At 27.3% G+C, this 2,468-nt stretch overlaps 1 protein-coding gene across 1 annotated transcript in view; it reads right to left on the minus strand.

Annotated features, from left to right (window-relative positions):
- Positions 1-1,364: 1,364 nt before the first annotated feature.
- The window catches only part of LOC106470019, a 62,293-nt gene continuing 61,189 nt past the window's right edge, over positions 1,365-2,468 (minus strand). Inside the window, exon 15 of the mRNA XM_022398566.1 lies at positions 1,365-1,373. Coding sequence (XP_022254274.1) covers positions 1,365-1,373 — 9 coding nt within the window. The remainder of the gene's footprint in view (positions 1,374-2,468) is intronic.

Genomic DNA, 2,468 nt, shown 5'->3' on the forward strand with positions numbered 1-2,468 from the left:
GACAAGGTTTTGTACCTGATGATGACAAAACCTTGTCGAAACGTTGTATATTTGCTGTTGTATTAAAGTTTTTCTTCATTACCCATTCAAGCCGTCTCCAGCCATTATTAGTCTCAAAGTGGGTTCCTCATCATCGAATTTGAGCTTAAGTAAGAACTTAATATAAGACAATTAATAGAAACTGAAAAAACAAATGAAAAACCTTATTATTTTAAATAAAGATTTTGGTCAAGGTGTGGTAGAGCACCAATAAAACATGTAGTCCTTTTAGAACTGCACCTGTTTTGAATAAATCTAATTTATTGTGCAATAATTAAGCATTGTATGTGTTTTTTAATCTATAATCTGTGCATGAGTATCATTTAATTTATCTATTGAAAGCATGTTCATTAGAACCATTTCCTAAAATTGTATTATGTAATTTCATTCTAAAACTTGATAAACAATAGCTGCAGATTAAAAAACTATATATATATATATATGCAATTGATTCAGATAAAATGTATCAAATTGTTAATAAAATATTTTGCATTTTCTTTTTAAGTGGCTTAAAATGTTATATTAGGTTATAAAAGAGTACTTGAGAGTCTGATATAAAAACATTAAAGTTGTGGGTCAATAGATTTAGTCAATTTATACCAACCAATTTCAGAAATAAGTACTCTGAATATATTCAGTTTGTTATATTTAAGGCCCATTCATCAAAGCAAACTGAAAAGGATTATTATGAATCACAAAATGGAAGAAAACACAAATAAGAAAAATAATAATATCAATGTAATCTTCATTTCTATAAGCTTCTATGTTGTAAACTGTGTGTATATGTGTGTATGTCTCCGTTTAGGAGACATATACACACACACCAATAAATAACCAAATGGTGTATTTAAGTGTTTTACATTCACAAAAAAGAAACCTATCATTCTATAGGTATTTGAAAAACTTGTAGCATTCCGCCACAATTTAATTCTTCATCTGGCTCACAGACATACCCCAATGAAATAATAGACCATTCCAAGCTTTTACTTGTTGTTAAACAAATGTTTAAACAACTCTACTTAATTATATACCAGCTGCCTAGTGTTGGCTAACAATATGAAGAATTAAATTGTTGCAGAATGCTACAAGTTCTTCAAATACCTATAGAATTTAATTCTTCGTCTGGCTCACAGACACACCCCAATGAAAGAATAGACCATTCCAAACTTTTACTTGTTGTTAAACAAATATTTAAATAACTTTATTCAATTGAAGTTAACTTTATCCTATTGTTACTAATCATTTTTAAATAATCAAAATATTTAAAGTACAAGAAAAACGAATGGCTTGATCTCTTCAATAATTCTAGAATATATAAATCTAAATCAAAGTGTCTAAAAAGGAATAACATTGAAAAACTGGATAATTATATGACATTTTACTGTGCAGTTTCTAATTGACATTTTGATGAGGTAACACTATAAACATTGTAGGGCTATGTTGTTTATGTTCCAATATATTGGTATAATTAGATATGCTTTTCACAAAATCAAATTTAAAATGTAGTTGCTTATAGAACAACATTTAACTCGTTTGTTTTGGATATTCATTACACAAGGTTTATATGTATACTGGCAGGAATTACACATTTTGATAAAATGGTTAGAAAAAATTACCTTTATACTTCATAAAATTATAAAAGAAATTTTATTTTAACCAACGTTTGGCCTTTTATGATTTCAGAACAAATCAGACCCAAATCACAGACAATCTAAACCCATTTAAAGTTTCTATCTTACAAAAACCAAAGGTTTTAAAGAGAGAAAATATATGGAAGCTGTACTCATTAACAGAAAAAAAATATTAAAATGAACAGAGACAATGGTACACATAACTAAACCACCATTCAATAAACAACATATCATACCAGTACACTTGACACTATTTGTTTCTTAGTGGCATCTATTTTCTATGTGTTTTTTTTTTAGCTAATCATAAAACATATTATGGTTCTCTTTATTTTTATATTTTATGTAAGTAATATATGTCATATGTTAGTACAACTGTATAGTTAGTATGATAACTATAATATTAGAACAATAGTGAAAAAAAAATAATAATAATCTATACATTATTATTGGCACATTATGGCAGACTCAAGAAATAGGTCATTACAAGCAGTTTTAAGATTTAACAAATATTCTAATATCAAACAGTTGTACGTACAAACCCTAATGAAACCCCAAAGGTGAAGAGTTGGTTAAAATAAAAAGTTCTTTTATAATTTTCTTAAGTATAAAGGTCGTTTTTTTCTAACCCTTTTTTCAAAAGGTTTATTATATGACTAACTGTCCTGAATTTTTAAATGACAGACTAGATGCTATTCAACAGCATGCGTTACCAACTCTTGGGATTTTAACATCACATAATACTTAGGCAAATAGGTTGAATGTGAAGAGTTAAATCAAAGAATAAATATAACTATAAAT

This window comes from Limulus polyphemus, unplaced genomic scaffold (genome assembly GCF_000517525.1).
Source record: "Limulus polyphemus unplaced genomic scaffold, Limulus_polyphemus-2.1.2 Scaffold3775, whole genome shotgun sequence".
NCBI classification, from domain to species: Eukaryota; Metazoa; Arthropoda; class Merostomata; order Xiphosura; family Limulidae; genus Limulus; species Limulus polyphemus.